This window comes from Macaca fascicularis, chromosome 11, assembly GCF_037993035.2.
Source record: "Macaca fascicularis isolate 582-1 chromosome 11, T2T-MFA8v1.1".
Lineage (NCBI taxonomy): Eukaryota > Metazoa > Chordata > Mammalia > Primates > Cercopithecidae > Macaca > Macaca fascicularis.
Window position 1 is genome coordinate 71468595 of NC_088385.1, and position 22235 is coordinate 71490829.

At 42.5% G+C, this 22235-nt stretch overlaps 1 protein-coding gene across 2 annotated transcripts in view; it reads right to left on the reverse strand.

Moving 5' to 3' along the window:
* Positions 1–3425: 3425 nt before the first annotated feature.
* The window catches only part of GNS (glucosamine (N-acetyl)-6-sulfatase), a 45228-nt gene continuing 26418 nt past the window's right edge, over positions 3426–22235 (reverse strand). For both annotated transcript variants that reach the window (XM_015431152.4, XM_005571445.5), the window contains 5 exons: positions 18544–18645; positions 12945–13052; positions 11530–11640; positions 9949–10109; positions 3426–6875 (listed from right to left, as the gene is read on the reverse strand). In XM_015431152.4, coding sequence (XP_015286638.1) covers positions 6797–6875; positions 9949–10109; positions 11530–11640; positions 12945–13052; positions 18544–18645 — 561 coding nt within the window. In that variant the 3' untranslated portion in view covers positions 3426–6796. The remainder of the gene's footprint in view (positions 6876–9948; positions 10110–11529; positions 11641–12944; positions 13053–18543; positions 18646–22235) is intronic.

A 22235-nucleotide genomic window follows, 5' to 3' on the forward strand; every position in this document is an offset into this window, starting at 1 on the left:
AAGATGGCTTTGAAACCACATCTTTGAAATTCTGACTCTTCTTTGACAATTAGCTTTGTGAGTTTGGATAAATTAAGCTGAGGGAAATAAATCTATCTTATGGAGCTGTTTTTATCCCCCCAAAACGATAATTACAAGCATCCTTGTATCTTTCTATCCTTTGAGAACCTATTGTCATCAGTTAAAGGTGCGGGTTACGATGACATATACGGGTATCAGTCTCACCAGCAGGTGATCATGAAATCTTCCTCTCGAAGACTAAGATTTAGAATTGTCAAGGCCGGGCACGGTGGCTCACGCCTGTAATCCCAGCACTTTGGGAGGCCGAGGCAGGTGGATCACAAGGTCAGGAGTTGGAGACCAGCCTGGCCAACGTGATGAAGCCCCATCTCTACTAAAAATGCAAAAATTAGCCTGGCGTGGTGGTGGGCGCCTGTAATCTCAGCTACTCAGGAGGCTGAGGCAGGAGAATCGCTTGAACCCAGGAGGCGGAGGTTGCAGTGAGCCGAGATTGCGCCACTGCACTCCAGTCTGCGCGACAGAGCAAGACTCCATCTCAAAAAAAAAAAAAAAAAAAAAAGATTTAGAAATGTCATCTACTCTACCGTACTCCAGGAGCTAGCTCCCGTGTCCCACATCTAAATCTTGTCTTATTCAGTGATTCTAGGCCATCAGTAGAGATCTCAGCACGATGCTTTCAACTTGTATCCTTTGGGCTCTCTGGTTGTCAGCTCTCGCCTCAACAGACTTTCGTGTACACATATGACCAGCCCTTTATATCCACTGGTGGTGGCTGGGTACAGTGGTTCGTGCCCATTATCCCAGCACTTTTGGAGGCCAATGCAGGTGGATCTCTTGAGCCCAGGAGTTCAAGACTAGCCTGGGCAACATGGCAAAACCCCGTCTCTATAAGAAATACAAAAATTAGCTGGGCACGGTGGTGTGTACCTATAGTCTCCGGTACTTGGGAGGCTGAGATGGGAGAATCAGTTGAGCCTGGGAGACAGAGGTTGTGGTAAGCCAAGATAGGGCCACTGCATCCAGCCTGGGCGACAGAGCGAGACCCTGTCTCAAAAAATAAAAATAAATTAAATCCACTGGTGGTAGAGAAAGATGAAACAAACACCACTTCTGTAGGGAATTTGGTTCTACAGGGCAGGTTCGTTTCAGTGGGAATAGCTGGGATAAGTTAAAAAATGGATCTAATGGAGTCTGTATCTTCACTCTGAGTCTCTGCAAGTGAAGATTCTCTTCCTCCTTGTTGATGGCTTGACTGTGATGTAATCAAATTTCCAGTGTTTTCAGGATGGTAATGTAGTGACTTTATGGGTGCTCTGTACCATCTTGCGTTTCTATTTGGTCAGTGATCACAGGGACTCTCCTTTCTCTTCCGCCATTCTCTAGTATTTAGACGAAGACCAGACGAGGTAGCTCTCAAAACTAAATCTGACCCGATGCTTAACCTTGTTATCCTTTCCCTCTTCATCACTTTAAGGTCTTGATGTCTTGTCTTGAAATCTGAAAGGCCAGCAGCACCCACTTTTCTTTCCCATGTTTCTTGGCCTTAGGTCCCAGGTTAAAAAAAACAAAAAAACTCACTTAAGCATTTAGGTCTACAATTGCTATTTTTGGCCTGATCTAGCATTCTAGCCCTTCTGGAGGGGGAAGAAACATCCGGCCAGGTGATCCCCTGCTACTGAACAGCTGACAGCTGTTGGGAGAGGCAATCCACTATGAACCCCAAGCATCCTTGCACCTCCTGGCTGGATATGCCAAGAACGCAAGGTCCTGGCCATTTTTTTGAGAGAGTTCCACTCTTGTCACCCAGGCTGGAGTGCAGTGGTGCGATCTTGGCTCACTGCAACCTCCACCTCCCAGGTTCAAGCAATTCTCCTGCCTCAGCCTCCCAAGTAGCTGGGATTACAGGCGCGCATCACTGCGCCCAGCTAATTTTTGCATTTTTAGTAGAGACAAGGTTTCACCATGTTGGCCAGGCTGACCACTTTTTATGCTGGACATTCCTCAGCGTTGTCTGTAGTGAGCAGATAAGTTAATGTCTTTTTCTGGAACAAAGAGCAGCCTCACTGAGTGCTTGCTATAAAACAACAGGCTCAGCCGGGTGCGGTGGCGCACACCTGTAATCCCAGCACTTTGGGAGGCTGAGGCGGGTGGATCACCTGAGGTCAGGAGTTTGAGACCAGCCTGGCCAACATGGCAAAAACCCCATCTTTACTAAAAATACAAAAATTAGCCAGGCGTGGTGGTGTGTGCCTGTAATCCCAGCTACTCGGGAGGCCGAGGCACGAGAATCGCTTGAACCCGGGAGGCAGAGGTTGCAGTGAGCCACGATTGCACAACTGCACTTCAGCCTGGACAAAGGCTCCCCAAGCCTAATGTTCTTTTCCTGTAGCAAAACCCACTGCATGTGCAGGCATCCCTCCGGGCCCTTTGCATCGTACCTGTAGGACTTGGGTGCAAGTGTGAACTGACAGGCTCTTACTGCTTGCTGTGCTGTACTAAAGTCCTTTGTCTTTATCCCAGGAGTCTCATGAAATAACAGACCTACTTAATTAGCTTGCAAGAGGAGTACAAATCCCAGACCCTAATAAATGACCTTAAAATTGTGATATACCCAAATCACCTATTTTTCATTTTTACAATTTAAATGTTTTTTATAGCGACAGAGTCTTGCTATGTTGCCCAGGCTGGTCTTCCAACTCCAGAGAGCTCAAGTGATCCTCCTGCCTCGGCCTCTCAAAGTGCTGAGATTAAAGGCGTGAACCATTGCCCCTGGCCCAAATCACCTGTTTTTCTGATAGTAATCTGGCAATTTTATGAGTGTCTAACATTGTTTTCTATGTGGTCTTCAGAATTGCTAAGATATGAGGCAACCTATAAGCTCTGGGGTTGGCAAATTATGACCTACTTGTTTTTGAAAATAAAATTGTATTGGAACACAGTCACACACTTATCTATTGTCTATGGCTATCTTTGTGTTACAACAGCAAAGGTAAGTAGCTGTGATAGTGACCACATAGCCTGGCAGCCTAAAATACTGGCCGTCTATTCCTTTAAGAAGTTTGCTGACCCCGTAAGAAGTCATTCCTCATCTAGAGCAATGGATCACATGGCAAACCACCTTTGAAGGCGAGCTTAGTCTGTTTCAAAGCCAGCCAAGGTAAGACTTTTTCTCCAAAGCTGTAAATACACAAAGATTTGTCAGGAAATATTTTCTACATGGTACTTCATTCAGGGGTATCAATCAGTAGGGGCCATGTATGTAAGAGCTATACAGATAGAGACTATAGGATCTGACTAGAAAGCCCATTTCTAGTACTAGGTGAGTGATTAAAACCAACTGCATCAGAAGAAAGCATCTTGTCAAAATTACTATTTGTGAACTAAAACAAAGGACACATTCCCACTAGAACAGAAATAAATTTTAATTCATTGAAAAGTGCAGCAGTGAACAGGGTCCTTTTGAAGGGCACTTTCTAAGTCAAATGACTGAAATGACACAGAGCAAGGGCAGAATAGGAACAGAGGATGCAAACACAGGAAGTTACAAAATTCAGTGGGAACTAAGTGGTGATAAAACTCAAGAACCTAACTCTACCCATCTAATTCCACTGGTGGATCAGTTGAAATAACTTTTGCTTTCTTTAGTATGAATCCTGGGACAACTTTCCTTTAAAAAAGCACTAAACCTTAGTTTAGACACTTAATAAGTTTAAGAACACTTCTCACAGAATAAGGTAAAACTTCCATGGCCATCATGACTATTTTGTACAAGAGCCCTACTGTTGTCAATTACAATGTGTTTGCGGGCCGGGCACAGTGGCTCACACCTGTAGTCCCAGCACTTTGGGAGGTCGAGGCGGGTGAATCGCCTGAGGTCAGGAGTTCAATCAGCCTGGCCAACATGGTGAAACCCCGTCTCTACTAAAGTTACAAAAATCAGCCAGGCATGGTGGCGGGCACCTGTAATCTCAGCTACTTGGGAGGCTGAGGCAGGAGAATTGCTGGAACCCAGGAGGTGGAAATTGCAGTGAGGCGAGATCATGCCATTGCACTCCAGCCCAGGTGACAACAGCGAGACTTCATCTCCAAAAAAAAAAAAGAGTGTTTGCAACAGCACCGTTTGTCAAATCCAAAGATGCTCAAAAGGTGTTCCCTACTTTGCTTGAGAGGGAGAGTTTTGTAACAGGAAATCGTATAAGGCAAACTCTCTATTCATTCCTAAGGCCTCTGTTCATTCCTAATGTTTATAGGGTTCTCTATTCTGAAGGGCACCAACATGGACCTCACCTTCTTAACATGGAAAATCAAAATCTAAATGAATACAATTAAAAGGAGGAGGCAAGCTTCTTGCAGTGGGTCCCTAAAACATTATGAAAACATCAGTGCATTGTGTAGTCTGTTACGCTATCAACTGAGGTCTCTTTATGAAAGATTTTAGCACAGATTCAGAATGGAGCCAGTCCAAGAAAAAAAGCAGAATTGAAAGCTACTTGAAGGTTAGACAGGAAATATACCAAAAATAGAAGAGCGTAGAGACAGGGCCGCACCACACCCCACCAGGCAAGCTCACCCACTGAACTGAGCGTAAGAATGGCGTGGCAGAGGTGCCGTCAGCAGCTGACTATGTCACTCTTATGAGTTCTGCTCTTAGAAACCAGCATAAAACTGAATAATCTGCAAATAACCAGCAAAAAACTGAATGACATCACAGTCCAAGACCTGGTAAGAGTTGGTTTCTTTTTATTTGGAAATAACTATGGTCAACTTTCATTAATGTGGAAGTTGACTGATTATGTTAAGAATCAAAGTGAAAAAGAAAGCCGATACCCATATTCAACAATGTAGTTTGCTTTTAGTTACAACATTTTGAATTTCCTCTTCTAAAACATTCACAGCAGAGGTGTCCATTTCACTTGCCTATTTCACCTCTAGATACCACCTCAGTTGCTGGGATCATGTGAGGTAAAGGAATAAATCCAATGGCTATTAGCCCAATATGACTATCTGCAATTCTGATAGAAAAGCTACTTTCAGCCATGTCTTACAAAGTGCTTAAAGCTGGACAGAAGACTTTAAATATAGCTAAAATCGCTTATTGCCTGAGTTGAACAAGTTGTAAACCACAGCTCTTCCTCCTCCCCTGCTGTCTCACCACCAATTAGCCTTCTTGTGAAGAAAACATTAGAAATGGAACTGGTTTTTGAGTCAAGAAACATAAAAATTTAGGTGTTCTCGGCCAAGCGTGGTGGCTCACGCCTATAATCCCAGCACTCTGGGAGGCCAAGGTGGGTGGATCACAAGGTCAGGAGTTCAAGACCAGCCTGGCCAACATGGTGAAATTTCGTCTCTACTAAAAATACAAAAAATTAGCCAGGCATAGTGGTGCGTGCCTATAATCCCAGCTACTCAGGAGGCTGAGACAGAATCGCTTGAACCCAGGAGGCAAAGGTTGCAGTGAGCTGAGATCATGCCATTGCACTCCAGCCTGGGTGACATAGCGAGACTTTGTCACCCCCCACCAAAAATAAAAAAATTTACATATTCTCAACAGTGAAGAAACCTGAATAGATTTGATTTTGACAGGAGGAATACTGATAATTAACAATACTCCAAAACTCAGGAAGAACCCATCTAAAAGGGGAGAAGGTAGGGTAAAGTAGTTGATACTTTGCACCAACTGTAAGAAAATTTTCCATCTTGAAACAAATGAAGAGAAAGGCAGAAAAATGCAGATTAGAGCCAACGACTTCACGCATGGAACTGAAATTCAAGCTCCCTGCTGGACAGGCACTTCCTTCCTTTATCCCCGGTATAGCCCTTCCACCTGTCTGTTCAAGAGCCCTGTCTTCAGAACACCCTATAAGAGACAACCCTCACCAACTCTTGGCAGTTCTTCCCTGCTGATGTTTCTAAGCCACTTTATTTTCAGATCTCAGAGGGGAGTCTCAAGAGAAGGGACCTTGCTCAATCCTTCCAGGGTTAACCGGCACTCCCTGTGGTTGGCAGCCACTGGAAAGTAGATGGCTATCACCTTCAAGAGCTATCTGGAATTGGCCTTTATCACAAGCTTACTGCTCTATTTCAGTGCAGCACCAGCCTAGAATTCCCAAAAACATGAACAGAGCTTGGGTGACATGTTTTGAATTTGCAACCTTACCACACTGTGATGAACATCATAAAAAAATGTATCTCTACTTCTCTATCACAATGGTACTTGTTCTTACTCGAATGATTCAGCTCTGATGGTTACTCTTCAAGCCATGTGATGTTAGTATTTTTGATAGTGAAGTGCTCAATCTGAAAGGCTACACAGGTCCTTTGATTTTAGGTCAAGCTTATATATCAAAAGGTGTATCTGTGTATCTGTGTGTGTATCTGTGTGTGTGTGTGTGTGTGTGTGTGTGTGTGTGTGTCCCCTAAAGTACTGCCATTTATCTGAATGGATTTACAAATTCAGACTTTAACCACATGAGGAATAATCAAGAACTGTGGCCCCAGGACAAAAAGAATATGGTGAGAGCGAAGACCTCAGGAGTGTCCTTATCAGCTGAAGGAAGAGACCAGAGACAGCCACTCCTGACACATGGGCAGAGTTCACAGTTTAACACATTGCACGAGGAAGTCAGCCGACTGGGCTGCTTTTTCAAACGGGACTTAAAGCCAGTCCAGAAACTCTTCCAGGTGTGGTCTTGAAGACTAGCTACAGACACCTACTACAATCACTTCATCAGAAAGAGGCGTGCAGGGATCCATCTGCAGAGGCTGTGTGAGGTCGCTACAGAAGATGTTTGGAAAATCTTCGAGTCCTGACACTGCCGCGGTTGCTGAACATGAGGCGGGGGTCAAACCTGTATCTGGGGAGGAAAAACCAAATGTAACATTAGCTCTCGCTAGTTTCTCACTCAGAATATTATTCAGTGGAAAGGATAGCACGAATTGGTGTAAAAGAAACAAATCACCAGAAGGGACTCTAGTGAGAAAGTCTATGGTACAAAACGTGAGCCCTCGACAGTTCCGAACATTTTCATCACCAGTCAGCACACACAAAGTCACACAGTGCAAGTCAAGAGGAGAAAAACAAGTAGGTTAATCCTGAAAGGTGTCAGAAGGCAGCAAGATTTGAGATTTTTTTCTTTTGAGGGAGTAGGGGTGGATCAATTGTTGCATTATTATAGTGCTTGTGTTCAAGTCACCCTTATTTTATTTAATAATGGTTCCAAACCACAAGAGTAGTGGTGCTGCCAATTCAGAAATGCCAAAGAGAAGCCATAAAGTGATTCTCTTAAGTGAAAAAGTGAATGCTCTTGACTTAATAAGGCAAGAAAAAATCGTACAGTGAGACTGCTAAGACCTACAGCAGACTCACCATAAGCATGAGTCATTTTTGGTGGGAGGGTTGTCAGGGGGACAGAGTCACAGTCTGTCGCCCAGGCTGGGGTGCAGTGGCACAGTCTCAGCTCAATGCAACCTCCACCTCTCAGGCTCAAGTGATTCTCCTGCCTTAGCCTCCAGAATAGCTAGGAACATAGGCATGGCCACACCTGGCTAATTTTTGTGTTGTTTTTTTCTGCAGAGACAGTTTCACCATGTTGCCCAGGCTGGTCTAGAACTCCTGGGCTCATGTGATCTGCATGCCTTGGTCTCCCAAAGTGCTGGGATTACAAATGTGAGCCACTGTGCCCAGCCAAGAATGAATCTTCTATCTGTGAAATCATGAAGAAGGAAAAAAGAATTCTAGTTTGGCTGCCACACCTTAAACTGCAAAAGTTAGGGCCACAGGGCATGACAAAAGCTTAGTTAAGATGGAAAAGGCATAAAATTTGATGGTAGAAGACACGAATGGAAACATCTTCTGACTGATGGCAACTGGGCCTGGCACTATCCTTGGGGCTTCATGCATCCACTGTGGGTTCTGGAATAGATCCTCTGTGGATAAGCGTGGGACTACTGCATTTTAGAACAGCAATTGACCAACATTTTTTGTAAAGGGCCAGATAATAAATGTTTTAGGGTATGGGAGCCATACAGTCTCTGTCCCAACCATTCTCCTTTGCTGCTGAAGCACACAAGCAGCCAAAACCAGGTAAAAGAATGTGTGAGGCTGTGTTCCAGCAGGTGGGGATAGATTGGGCTCACAACATCTGATGACCCCATCTTGGAGGACTCAACAGGCCCAAATGTTTGATAGGAAAGGAATAATAAGGGCTAAGGTATTTAAAACGGAAAATCAGGTTAGGTTTAAGTCGTCCAGGCTAACATCAGCAAAGCCAGCATCTAGAACTTTAGTTATAAACTTCTAAAATGTGAGGAAGACAATTTGTTGCAGTTAAAAACCAAACAAAACTTGCTTAGGAAATAATGTATTCACTTCCTTATAGGGTGACCCTTGGGCAAATCACAACTGCAAGCTCAATTTCCTCATTTGAAATTTACTTTTTGGGCTCTAAGGGCTGTATGAAAATTCTATGAATTCTAACACTTAGAGCCAGATGTTCAGAAGAAACAGACAGCTGGCTGCATCCACCTTGCACTGGCCAACCAGCCAGGCAGGTCCATGTCCTAGCAGTGGCCTGGTCAGGGACTGTTTGGCCACACATCATAATCCAAGAGGTCCAGTTCCTTGACCCTCCATTTAAGATTTAGTCAGATGCTGGCTTTAAGTTCACAGAGTCAGCCAGAGAGTATATGGTTAAAAAGCATTAACTGCTATTGACATCTAACTTAATTTGGTTTAAAAGGACACTCTGAGCTAAGTAACTGTTGGAAATTGCAAAGTCAGCACATGTAAACTGGAAGTCTTGTGCTTTTATTTTCGGGACTGGACTTCCTATTTCAGGTAACTCGTACCAAGCTAGGACCTATTTCACTAACTTAGAGGAAAGACCAAAGTGGGTGGTCAAAATCCATGACCATTCTTATTGTATTAATGGGATTATCCATATAAAAACAGTTATTTCGTTTAAGTGATATAAAATAATGATAAGTATTATCTCCTTATATTGGTATCTGGTTTTAGTTTACTGGTGTCCCTGCCACTTTGGCATTATATACATTATTTAAAAGCAAACAATGAATAGTCTATCATCGAGTTTTTCTACTCATTCACATTCATTTGTCTCTAATTTGGACTAAAGATAAAATTTAGTACAAAGATGGCTAAAAAAATTAAGTGATAACTTTCCATCAACTTAGGACATCATTCTTCCCTCTCCTACATTCTGAAGGTAAGAACTAAAATATTCCTTTCCCAGGGAAAGTTTGATTTTTAAACTTCATGATCTTCAAGGAAAAGATAAATAACAAGCTTCCTGCCACCAGCAGCTCCATGCATGGTGTACTGACACCCAGTGTTACTGCTGAAAACTTACTAAGAGGGACAGTGTGGGGAACAAATCTGACTTAACAGGTGATAGCTAAACATCCTTTATACCTCCATATCGTGCAGTGGGCTTATATATTTCAACACCTGAGTTTATACCTTCTATTTTCATTGTGTGTTTAATATCTTAAATTCACCAGCAAACATTCAAGTTTCTGTAGTAGGGGTTTCTGAGAAATGAAATGAAGACATATACTCTCGGAAGCTCTAGGGAACAGGGCAGCAGTGGGTCGCAGCTTACTTAAAGAAGCCCCAAGTGTCACCAGTGCAATCAAGTACCATGACAATAATCACAGCAGGAAAAGAAGAACCCCGTGTTTGGTGGGGAGCAGGGCTGTACCTCTGGCTAAAGCACCAACTGGCAGTGGAGAACAAAAGTTTCAAAAGCTTATTTTCCCAGCACAACAGGCTGGTGCACTAAGAACACAGTATTCCCTCCAAAGCAGAATCATCATCATCTCACAGCAAAAAGGGCTCCCTTTGCCTTCAAGAACAGCATGACTACTAGAAAAAACTTGGCCAAGTAAATGAAGAGAAAGGAAACTTACCTAGGGTCAAAAACCCCTGGAGTGCGACAGGTCGGCCCAGAACAGGACTGTAACATCATTAACCGATAGTTCATCTTTCCTAAAAGCTCTGGGTCTATGCTTTTAGCAATGTTAGTGATTTGGTCTGGGTCTGCAGTCAGATTATAGACTTCTACAAACACCTAGAGGACACGAAAGAATGGAGGAAAGAAAAGAGCAAGGGTTAGCTGTGAAGAAATACTCTTAATGTGATTTATTTCTAAATGGGAAGGGAGGAGGTAGATAAAAAAATCAAGGCCCTGGAGACTCTCAATCTGGTCTCGAGATCCTCAAAGAGCTCACTGCTTCCTTGAGATGAGGGAGCATCTGTTCTGGGGGTTCAGTTGCTTCAGGTCTCCAGCCACACAGCCTGTGTGCCTTCAGGCAGAGGCAAGAAGGGGTATGGGGAAGAAATGCATTATCTTCTGTAATTAAAACAGAACAGAAGGCAGGAGCTTCCAATGGCAAGGTCTCAGAAACAAGACTTGGCAATAAAGTTACTAAAGCAAGAGCAAACATTTAAAGGTGATTTTTGCCCTAGAATTGTGAAGTTCAAATGGGAATGGATATGAAAGTACTCTTGCCTGTGTTATACAAATGTTAAGTTTTCCTATTTTAAAAAGTAGTTGTGGATATACTGGGGAAGGACACAGTACTAATTATTATTTCTAAAATAAGACAGGTCTAACACAGTACTTTTCCCTCTATAATCTGTATGCTGTTCTCCAAATTGGAGTCAAATGTTAGGCTAGAAAGATGGTAGGAAATTTTGCCTATAATGGTTTCAGGTAGCTGCCCTCACACTATCACTTATAAAATAGTTATCGAACTGATAAACATCATGGGGCGCAGGGAACAGGAACTGAGTTTGAGGGAAGCTCTCTTGCTTGTCCAAAGTGCTTATCAGCTGCAAATGGAGTGGAGAATGAGTCCATTTCTGAGAAACACAGATGGGCATCCGTTCCAGATGGTCAGATGAGGGTTGCCAGATGGGGCAGGTAAGCATATGCTGATAAACAGTAAGAAACCACAAGGGACTAGAGTCCATGGGATCCTTCAGATAAATCCACACCAAACTGTGTTGGCCAAAAACCACCTTCTTCCATGGATGGACTCCTGGGCCTCTGACCCCTACTCTAATCTACTGGAGCAGCAGTGGATTATGCTGTGGTGGGAACAGGAGTTTCTGAATACACCAGGTGCTGGTAAGCTTTCTAGGAAACACTCCAACTCAAGTGAAGTTGACTTCACTTAAAAGTGAAAGTTCTTTCACTCCAAACTACGAGGGAAGCTAACAGACAAAGCATTTATCATTCTGAAAACATGAACTGTGCATTTAAAGTATGTATTTGGGTGGTGGTAGGAATGGAGAGAACTCCAGAAAGATTAGAGAAGTGAGACATGGCCTTACAACGGAAGGAAACCTAAAGTGAAGCACAGATAAGAAACACAACCTCTTCCCTAGGGAGCAGCCTTGGAATTGCTATCTTATGCCACCAAGTCCAGCCAACAAAGCACCAGCAAGAAAGCAGTGGGGGAAGTGCAGGCAGAAGTCCCTCTTACCTCCTGGTCATCAAACTCGCAATACTGCAAATTCCACAACGCTGACATTGTCCTCACACAGGCATAGGTATTGTTATAAGCATCTTCACATACACAGTCTGGGAAACATTGCTGTAGGGATATTTCAAAATTTAAATGAAGACAGTTGTTGCATAGTAACAAATACCTAGTTGCCTAGAAGGGTGATCAGCTTGGCTCGTGCCAGACATGCAATTTGACAGCAATTAGAAAACCTTCCATGGAGAAGCCAGTAACTCAAAAATAGATGTGAGGCTTTGTTCCTTTGGCTAACCTGATCAAGGTATATGGGTTGTTCCATTTGTAGACTGTTGCCATCCTTGTCTGCTAAACTCTTGACAAGAATTACTTATAATGGGCACCTGTAAAATGTATGGGTTGGCAAGGAGAAGAAATCAACTCAAATGACTCTTTTTTTTTTCTGGGATAGAGTCTCACTCCCATCACGCAGGCAGAAGTGCAATGGTGTGATCTCGGCTCACTGCAACCTCCACCTCCTGGGTTCAAGTGATTCTCTTGCCTCAGCCTCCTGAGCAGCACAGGCATGCACCACCACACCCGGCTAATTTTTGTATTTGTAGTAGAGATGGGGTTTTGGCATGTTGGCCAGGCTGGTCTCGAACTCCTGACCTCAGGTGATCCACCCGCCTTGGCCTCCCAAAGTGCTAGGATTACCAGGCGTGATCCACAGCACCCGGCCCAAATGACTCATTTCTAAGAGCTACTAGGAACTATCACCCTAAAAAGTTGCAGAAGGCTAAAATGAGTTTTGTGGAGTCATTTGCAGGTTAAGTTATTTATGAGTGTTTTTATCACCAAGTACAACTTAAATCTAACTTCTGTCTACCATATGATCTGTTATTGTACTTTTGGTTGGTTTATTACACTGTAACACTTTGGTGTTAGAAGAATCAATCAATTCCAAATGGAAGCCGATTTTCCCTTCTCCAGAGTGAGGCCAAAGAGTGAGGCCAACATGGCTGTTCCCCTCTTTGTGACCTGGCTGGCTGCCGCCAATGTAGGCACTCGTAATGGCATGGTTACAGGCAGGAACCACATCTCTCTACTTCATGCCTCAGTAACATCCCTAATTAAAAAAACTGGTACTGTTATTGGAAGGGGTAGAAAAACAGGGAAGAGGAATTGATAAGAACATGGGTGGATACATGCACTTGCTACATAAATTGGAAGAATTAACAGTGCACATTCTGATGACAGGTCGGCAGCATCATTTCCAAGATCACTGGATTTACCTTTGTCCATCTACTAACCACTCACAGTCAGTGACAAATGAAGAGGACTCAGATGAAAGATTTCAATACTTGACACATGGAAACCAGCACCTTGCCACGTTGTCAGTGAGAAATCTGTCTAAGTCAATTCAAGCTATTACTCACAGATACGCCAGGACTCAGGGAAGGGCATGTTGGGTCAGTGACGTTACGGCCTTCTCCTTGGTATTCCACCAGGACATCTGATCGCCAGGTCAAGTTACTGGCACCTCTCTAGATAGAAGAGTAAGTGGAGTTTCTGTGAGGCACATAGACTATGATAAAGATCACAAAGTAATTGACTGCTAAAGGGGACTTGGGAGTCAAAAGTAATTGGACTGTTCATTCAGTAACTGAAGGGAATGACTAAAACAGGTGCACATGAAAGCTACTGAGCAGCATCTTTGGTACTTAAGGGCCTTTACAAGTGATGGTCAAATGCTTTGAAAATGTAATAGTTCCTTTCCAAGGCTACTTCCATGAATCAGGTCAGCAATGGAACCTGACAAGGTAGCTAAGCAAGAATCAAAGTTACAGTGCAAGTTGCTCAAAGTCCAGACTAAAATAAATAATACTGTCATATGCTCTATGTAAGAACTGTTTTAAGCTCAGACTAAGGAACTTATAACCTAATAGAAACAAGGACAATAAGGAAATATTCCACAGACTTGTGTGCAAAGGACTGTAACAGGTTCAAAGCACCTCTTGATGGTCAGAATGAAGGTATAGTACATTAACTCACTCACTCTTCAATGCACCTTCCATGGTGTGGAAGGAAAGAAGTGGCAGCATTTGGAAGGAGCAAGTTTAAGACACAAATGGTGAAAGGAGAAAGAATCTAGGAATAGGAACAAGTTTTAGATTCAAAGAGCATGAATATAGGTTGAACGCAGACCACTTAGATGTGTGGCTTCCTGAAACCCAGGTTTCAGACAAGGAAGCAGTGCACAGTGAGGGTGGAGAGGCAGGCTGGTACCACACAGGATAAGGCCCTGAACATCATGCTGCCCAGGCTTGTCCTAGAAACAATAGGAGGTTTTTGAGCAGGGAGGTAACACAATCAAGGCAGTGATTTAGAAAAGTAAGCTTAGTGGCAGAATCTAGAGACAGAATGGAGATATGCAAAGACAGGAAGACCAGGTTAGAAGCTGCTCTTAAAATGGTCAAAGTCTGGTAGGCAGCTTGGTGAAACGCAGAATCTCGGGTCCTACTCTAGCTCTAACAAGCCAAAGCCTACATTTTAGTAAGACCTCTTGGTGACTTCCATGCATAGTAAAAAACTGAGAAGCACTGCTCTAAAAAAGTGGTCCTTAAAGTGTGGTTCCCAGGACAAGCAGCATCACCTGGAAACTTGTTACAAATGAAAATTCTTAGTTCCTAACATAGGTAGACAGCAACCTGGGTTTCAGCAAGTCCCACCGGCAATTCTAGGGAATGCCTGCTTGAGAATCACTGCTCTAAAGAATGCTAAACATGGGTGAGTACAGTGGGGAATGGGTAACAGCTTGTGCAAGGCCTTGAATGCCGCAGCCACCTGAAAAGGGGGAGTTAGAGATAGCAATTATTTCCTAACTTACTGTTCTACAATGAAACTTGAACAATCCTGTGCGGCTCAGGATCTCAGAAATCATGACTCGCTGGAGACTTAAAAAGCTCACACTGGCTGGGCGCGGTGGCTCACGCCTGTAATCCCAGCACTTTGTGAGGCTGAGGTGGGCAGATCACCTGACGTCAGGAGTTCGAGACTAACCTGGCCAACATGGTGAAACACCATCTCTACTAAAAAATACCAAAAAACTAGCTGGGCATGGTGGCGTACACCTGTGGTCCCAGCTACTTGGGAGGCTGAGGCAGAATGATTGCTTGAACCCAGGCGGCAGAGGTTGTGGTGAGCCGAGATGGCACCACTGCACCCCAGCCTAGGCAACAGAGCGAGACTGTCTTGGAAAACGAGAGGAGAAAAAAAAAAAAAAAAAAAAAAAAAAGCTCATGCTGCCAAACCTGAGCCGTGAAGCTGGAAGGTGGAATTGAGTGAACTGTCAGAACTGAGTGAACTTCAAAATCCCACCCTTGAATGTCAAAATGTCCAGGGGAGAAAAAAGCATCTGAGAAGCCTAGATCAGTGGTTCCTGAACTTTGCTGCATATTAAAAATCACTAGGGAAACTTGAAAAATCCCAAGGGATTCTATCTCATGCCAATTAAATCAGAATCTCTAAGGGTGAGGCACAGACATTAGTATTTTAGTTTCCGAGTGATTCTGATGTCTGACCAAGTCTGAGACTCACGGTCTGTAGGGGTTGTTAAACTTTTTTTGTAAAAGGCCACAGAGTAAATATTTAGGCTCCTGGCTATACAGTTCCCTGCCACTCAGGTAGCAGGGAAGCAGCCATCAACAATACATAAATGAATGAGCGTGGCTGTGTTCTGATATAACTTTATTTACAGACACCGGGGTGGGCTAGATTTGGCCCACAGGTTGTAGTCTGCCAACTGCTAGTCCAGCAGAACTTGCTGGCTGACACGTTCTCCATCTCTGCTGTTCAATATGATGGCTACTGAGCACATGATGTGCGGCTAGTGCAACCGAAGAACTGAATTTCATTTTTAATTTAAATAAGTAGCCACACATGGCTAATTAACTGTTCTAATACATCAGTATTTCATCGGAATAACCTCCAAAAACAAAACATGAACAAGGAAAAGAACCAAGTCTTAAGTGGCACTTTGAGAACTGTGCAGAGAAATTATACACAGCATAAGGATTTTTACCCCTAGAGTGAATCAGTTTTTTTTTTCTAATTAGAAAAAAACTTAATAAGGTACAAAGTATAAGACTTGTATGAAAAGTTAAAAGATGTAAAATTTCCTCTAACTGATCTATAGCTTAAATGCAATTCCAACCAAAAGCCAACGTTTTTCAGGTAATCTGAAAAGCCGATTCTAAAGTTTATGTGGAAGACAGGGGCTAGGATCCCCATGAGAACAATAAGCAGAGAGGTATGCCTATGCAAATCGAGATTTAGTTGCACAGCTTTATAACACAAAATGATATTGGCACAGGGATAGATGGATCCATGGAGCAAAAAAGACAACTAAGTATCTATAGAGCAAAAAAAAAAAAAAAAAAAAAGAGAAACTGAATCCCTGACTCATACCTTACAAGAAAAGAAATTTTAGATACATCAAGGACTTGGATGTAAGAGGCAGAGCTACAAAAGTTTCAGAGGAAAATACCGGAGAATAGCTTTCTGGCTTCAAAGTTTAGAAGCATCTTTATAAATATACAAAGGACACTAAACATTAAAAGAAACAATATATACATTCAATTCCTGGAGTGCAGTGGTACGATCTCTGCTCACTACAACCTCCACCTCCTTGGCTCAAACAATCCTGCTACCTCAGCCTTCTGAGTAGTTGGGACTACAGATGCACACCATCATGCCTGGCTAATTTTCTGCATTTTTTGTAGAGACTGGGTCTTGCCATGTTGCCCAGGCTGGTCTTGAACTCCTGGACTCAAGAGATCAGCCTGCCTTGGCCTCCCAAATTGTTGGGATTACAGGCGTGAGCCATTGCACCTGGCTCCCATATCTTAATATATGGAAAAGACAAGTCATAAAAGGAGACTATGATACACAAAAATGCAGAGGCATTTCTCAAGGGAAGAAACACAAAAAGACACAAATGAAAAGTGATTCCCTGATCAGTAACACAATTAAAAAAAAAAAAAAAAAACGGACAAAGGATCCAAATATGAACACATCTCCAAAGAAGATATACAAATGGCTGACAAACACATGATGAAATGCTAACCATCAATAGTCAGCAGGGAAATACAAATCAAAACCACAATGAGATACCACTTCACACCTACTACAATAATCACAAAGACAGATAATAGCAAGTGTTGGCTCACACCCATAATCCCAGCACTTTTGGAGGCTGAAGGGGGAGGATTTTTTTTTTCCCCCTTAAAATCTTCTTGGAAAACATGTGAGAATCTCTTGAGCCCAGGAGTTCGAGACCAGCCTGAGCAATGTAGGAAGACCTCATTTCTGCTAAAAATTAAAAAAAAAAAAAAAAAATTAGCCAGATGTGGCAGCCAGCCACTGTAGTCCCAGCTACTTGGGGAGGCTGTGGTGGGAGGATCCTCTGAGCCTGGGAGACTGAGGCTGCAGTGAGCTGTGATCAGCAACACTTCGCTCCAGCCTCGGTGATAGCGCAAGACTATCTCAAAAACAAACAAAAACATCACAACTGCATTGTTCATAATAGCCAAAGAGTGGAAACAGCCCAAATTATCTGATGAATGGATAAGCAAAATGTGATACATTCACACACAGAAGGTTATTTGGCACTAAAACAGAATAAGGTACTGACACACGTTACAATGATATGATCCTTGAAAACACTATGCTCAGTGAAAAAAGCAGTTACAAGAGGCCACATGTTATGTAATTTCATTTATATGAAAAGTTCAGAGCAGACAATTCTATACAGACATAAAGTAGATTCGTGGTGGGAATGGAAGCAACAGATCTAATCAATTCCCTGCACCACAGTTTAATCAATTCTCTACTAGATATGTGGATTTCCAGTTTTCTCCTATTAGAGTGACTACTGTGTCTGGGGGTTTAGGGTGATGAAAATGCTCTTAGATGATGATGATGGTTGTGACTATACCAACAACTATTGAATTGGACACCTAAAAAATGATTTTAATTTTGAAATGGAGTTTCACTCTTGTTGCCCAGGCTGGAGCGCAATGGCGCAATTTCCACTCACTGCAACCTCCACCTCCTGGATTCAAGTGATTCTCCTGCCTCAGCCTCCCGAGTAGCTGGGATTACAGGTGCCTGCATGTTTTTGTATTTTTAGTAGAGACAGGGGTTCACCATTTTGGCCAGGATGGTCTTGAACTCCTGACCCCAGGTGATCCACCCACCTTTGGCCTCCCAAAGTGTTGGGATTACAGGCGTGAGCCACCGCGCCCAGCCAACACTTTAAATGAGTGAATTGTATGGTATGGGAATTAAGCTGTTAAAAAATAATTCACCTCATTATTAAACAAACAGATGCACAGTAAGACCAAATGCCACATTTCACTCACCAGACAGGCAGAAGTTAACTTGTCTGTTTTTGACGTGTGTACTCTGAAGTGGTATGTCTTATTAAACTAACCTTCTAACAGGTTATACTGATTATACTTGTATGAAAAGTATATAAAGTACTTTCCAAATTCTCAGACTTCTAAAATCTTGGGTGTTTTAAAAATCTTTGCCAGTTCACAGATAGAGGTCTCCTTCAGTTAAGCATTTCTGTGATTAGCACTGAAGTAATCTTTTTGCATTTGTTTTGCCATTTTTAATTCTTCTACAAGTTGATTAGCCACTTTTTTTGCCCATTTTCCCACTGGGATATTAATCTTTGTTAAGAACTCATGTATTTGGACTAATGACTCTTTTTACATATGCTGCCAATGTGTTCCCAACCTGTCACCTCTCTTTATTTATGGTGGGTATTCTTGAGGAGAGCAAAAGAGGGGAGGAAACAGAACTCTAAATTTCACATGTGGTCTAATTTTTTATTTTAGAAAACTCCTTCCCGCCACAAGATTTTTCTGCCCCCAAATTTATTATTTAATGTTTAAATTTTTAAGTCTTTACACAACCCAGAATTTATTGTGGTCTTGGCTCAGGCCTGATTGAGGGCTCTATACTTACCAAAATGGGCAAAAAGGACATCCCATCCATCTGTGTCTTATTTAGGTCATAGCCAGCAATGTCCAAAATAGTAGGACCCAAGTCAATGTTGGCAACCAGCATCTATGCAAAAGAGGGAAAAACAATCTAAAACATAGCTGGTCTCATTTTCCTTTTCTATCTATACTAAAGTTCTCTTCCCCCCACCCCACCCATGAGACAACAACACTTACTATTACCTTTTATACAGCCCATGCTTTGGTCTGTTTTATGGATTCAAATATAACTATAATAACTTACAACAAAATATAAAGTCTTACAAGGCTTGTATAATAGTATATCCCCTGGGGAAGTGACATATTTATTCTACCCATTCTGTTATTGATCAAAATGTTTTTTTGAAAACTCCTTTGGAACTGCTTTGAGTTTGCTGTGAATCATGAGAAAAATGTTGGTCTAATTATTTTATACGAAGTGTCTTACAACTTGATTATTCAGATTAACTAAATTTGACTTCAAATGAACTCCAGACATTTTGGAAGACCTCAAAAATGGAATGTTTGCCACCAATGAGAATTATTAGCTCTTTTTATAGCTTCTCAAAGGGACAACACTACCAAAATATGTTTGCAACAGGCTGTGAAGGCTGCAGAAAATTTATTCCAAAAATATAGCAATACAAGATTTTTTAAGAGCAAAAAACTTAGATGTTTTTAAACATTCTAGAAACTAAAGGCATTGTCCTGTATTTATGCTTTGACTTATTTCCTTGGTTATCAGACTATTTTCCTTCTGCAGACAACACCTCTACAGGGCCTAATCCAGAGTAGCCTAATAGAAATATAAAAGGGACCCCACATGCAATTAAAAATTGTCCAATAACCACATTAAAACAGGTAAAACTGTATACATTTCATTTAACCTCCTATAAAAATATCTGAATATTAATATTTCAACATGTAAACAATATTTTTTTAAAAGTCGATGAAATTTAACTTTTTGTGAACCAAGTCTTTGAAATCTGGTATTTCACAATAATAACTCATCTCCATTTGGACTATCCACATTTCAAGTGCTCAACAGCCACAAGTGGACAGTGCAGGCCTAGACAGAACGTAAGCATAGAAGTCACTTGGTCACGCGCTAGAAAAATCTTCAAGCGCTAAAACACTCCATCAGGGGAAACAAAGAGGAAATGAGAAAAACTGGGAACTACAGTTTACTGTGCCAGGTATTTGACGTTTATTCTCATTTATTCCTCATCGCAGTCCGTGGACACAGTGTTTATAGGTGAAGAAATGAAACACAAGAGTGGCTGGAGCAAAGTTACCAGCTTATAACTGGAAAAGCCATCACTTACTGACAGGAAATAACAGTCTTCAAAACTGTTGAGAACACTTAGATGATCTTAGGAGAGGCCAAACAGGGAAATAAAACAAAACAAAAACACCCCAGCCCTGCAACTATTAATTTGAAAACAAAACCAAAAGTACAGATAGGAAAGGCAAAAAAAAAAAAAAAAAAAAAAATGTTCAGAATATTATCAGGGGCCAGGTTTCCTGATGGCTAGGACAGCTCTTAGAGGGCAGAGTGATAAATATCCTGGCTCTGAATCAATTAGTCTAACTCTGCAGCTGTTAGGAATTACCGCCCAGAGGCAGACACTTTAGGAGAAAGGCAATCCATGTGTTACTCAGTGAGGGAAAAACCTCACACACAAAAAACGATGTCTCCAGGGATGACACAAGACCCACTGCTACAGATAACTTTCCTGGTTCCAAATCCCCCAGGCAAACTGAGCAGCTTGGAAAACAGTCATCAAGTGTGAGTGTCAATATGGAAGAGGTCACAGGAGGAAAGGAGGGTCAAAGAGAGACACCATCTCCAGAATGAGATCAAGACAACAAGCCATCTACAGACCCTGAAGTGTGACTAGCAGATCTTCAGTGACGCCTGTAACATGAATGAGGTGAAGCCAATTCCTCAGATACTATGATGTTCAAGGCAGTTTTAAAAGAAAAGAGGAAACATCAAAAAACCCACAGAGATATAAAATGGTGACTGTCATCTCACCAAAAATTGCAAGAGCCAACACCTGTATAATGGGAGGCTTGCTCCTTTTTTGGTGAGGTGGGGGGAAGCTCTTTCTTTTTGTTTTGTTGTTTGAGACAGGGTCTCATTCTGTCACCCAAGCTAGAGTGCAGTGGCACAATCACAGCTCACTGTGTCCCTGACCTCCCAGATTCAACTGATCCTCCTGCCTCAGCATCCAGAGCAACTGGGACTACAGGTGCACACCATGACGCCCAGCTAATTTTTGTATTATTAATTTTTAGCAGAGGTGGGGTTTCTGCCACGCTGCCCGGGCTGGTCTCAAATTTCTGAATTCAAGTGATCCGCCTGCCTTGGCCTCCCCAAGTGCTGGGATTACAGGTGTGAGCCACTGCACCCAGCCGAGGCTCTTTCTAATGGCATTTTGCTCTCTGGAGAGAAAGGGGTAAGATCCAGTATAAATCCAAAGTCACTAAGATTCAGCACAAGTACCGTAAGCACAAGTCATTCCAGGACTCTTTCTCCCTAGAAATCTATAATTATCACACTCCCCTAAATATAATGGATAAACTGCCTCCTCTTCTAAAATGTTATCTGAATAAGCAGACAGTCTCAAAATTAGCATACTATATCAGGAGATGGGAGACTTCTAGCGAACAGCAAGTATGAATGAAGAGTTAAAAAGAATTACACCTACCTCTGGTTTTTATATAACCAAGAATTTGGATGGATTCACCCATCAATGTGATGACTTTGATAAACATTAGTTTCAGGGTATTGCTTTTGTCTAGTAAAAATTTAAAAATTCATTTATGGGCTGAGCACAGTGGCTCTCGCTGGTAATCCCAGCACTTTGGGAGGCCAAGGCAGGAGGATCACTTGAGCTCAGGAGGCCAAGGCTGCAGTGAGCCATGTTTGAGCCACCACATTCCAACCTGGGTGAGAGAGTGCCTATCTCAAATAAACAAAAAATTCATTTACGGATTGGAACAGAAAAAGCTTTGACAAGACCAAAAATATATTTTTTGAGACAGATTTTTTGCTCTGTTGCCCAGGATGGAGTGCAATGGTGAGATCTCGGCTCATTGCAACCTCCGCCTCCTGGGTTCAAGCAATACTCTTGCTTCAACCTCCCAAGTAGTTGGGATTACAGGCACCCGCCACCGCACCTGGCTTATGTTTTTGTTTTTTGTTTTGTTGGTTTTTTTTTTGAGACAGAGTCTCGCTCTGTCGCCCAGGCTGGAGTGCAGTGGCACGATCTCAGCTCACCACAAGCTCCACATCCCAGGTTCATCCCGTTCTCCTGCCTCAGCCTCCCGCGTAGCTGAGACTACAGGCGCCCGTCACCAAGCCTGGCTAAATTTTTTGTATTTTTAGTGGAGATGAGGTTTCACCATGTTAGTCAGGATGGTCTCGATCTCCTGACCTCATGATCCACCCGCCTTGGCCTCCCAAAGTGCTGGGATTACAGGCGTGAGCCACCGTGTCCAGCCTAATTTTTGTATTTTTAGTCAAGACGAGGTTTCACTATGTTGGCCAGACTGGTCTCGAATTCTTGACCTCAGGTGATCTACCTGTCTTGTCCTCCCAAAGTGCTAGGATTACAGGCATGAGCCACTGTGCCCAGCCAAAAAAATAAATTATTTGATAAATCACACTCT